This window comes from Phytophthora infestans, genomic scaffold, assembly GCF_000142945.1.
Source record: "Phytophthora infestans T30-4 supercont1.255 genomic scaffold, whole genome shotgun sequence".
Taxonomy (NCBI): Eukaryota; Oomycota; class Peronosporomycetes; order Peronosporales; family Peronosporaceae; genus Phytophthora; species Phytophthora infestans.
In genome coordinates this window covers 93,397-94,425 of record NW_003303504.1, presented here as the reverse complement: position 1 = coordinate 94,425, position 1,029 = coordinate 93,397, and the positions used below count along the sequence as shown (strand labels likewise).

Genomic DNA, 1,029 nt, shown 5'->3' with positions numbered 1-1,029 from the left:
ATCGAGTTGATTCTACCCGAGAGATAAGGAAATGAAGCAGAGCTACTTTTTGTCGGAGCGGTTGGCTTGGTGATTATTGCTCGGTCAAGTATTCGGATTGAGATTCGCTGGAAGGGTGCTGCGAGGGCTTCGAGGTTACACCGGACTTAACCAGTGGATCACAGCAAAGAAAGGCATTTTGTTGGTACGTTCTTGTTCGAAGTACCACGCACAAACATTTGAGGTGCCTGCAAGCCATTACTGTTCAATTCTCTTGAATCCCATCACGCATTCGCGTCACGGGGCAGTTCAGCTTTGCTAACGTCAACGTCTCACAAAAAATATCATTGAGAGTCCCTTTAGGCGGTGCAGACTGTATTAATACTACTCTGAAGTATGAGCTCATCCACTTGGCAGAGCGACCAAGATATCTGTACTTGAGTTCCCGAGCTCTTCACATGATTTCTAGTTAATTAATTTACTTCTGTAGCCGATTGAGTCCGAGAAGGTTTTTCAACGACAGAATCAGTTGGAGCTTGTACAGTGCCTCTGCTGCAGTGGGGCGCTCTGTCGGATACACCGATGTGCACGCTCGACCAAGCTCTACTATCGCCTCCGGACAAGCATCAGAAAACTCGACTTTCACGATGCCCAACGCCACTCGCTGTAGCAAGATTGAGTCGGGTATGGGGTTGCCCTTCGCGTCTAAATTCTCTTTCTTCGCTGTAGCGTATGGTAACGAGTGGACGTCCAACTCAGACAGCACCACCCCGAAAGAGAACACATCCGCTTTGTCATCGTAGCGTTCGCCAAGCATAACTTCGGGCGCCATCCAGAGAGAAGTCCCAACGCCAGCAGTCATAGTTTTGTCGAGTCGTTCTCGAGATATTCCAAAGTCCGAAAGCTTCGCCTTCATATCACTGCTTAATAAAATATTCCTCGACTTGAGATCTCTGTGGATAATCGACGGTGACAGGGAGTGAAGATAAGTCAGGGCGTGGCAGACTTCCAGTGCAATTGTCGTCTTCTCTCTGGTGAATCCGATCGGGT

The 1,029-nt window shown here is 48.5% G+C and overlaps 1 protein-coding gene across 1 annotated transcript; it reads right to left on the bottom strand.

Moving 5' to 3' along the window:
• Positions 1–321: 321 nt before the first annotated feature.
• PITG_21079 (RGS-like protein kinase) lies at positions 322–1,029 on the bottom strand (the record flags this gene model as incomplete). Its single annotated transcript, XM_002895102.1, has 1 exon — positions 322–1,029. The coding sequence occupies one exon, from the start codon at positions 893–895 to the stop codon at positions 458–460; it is 438 nt and encodes a 145-aa protein (XP_002895148.1).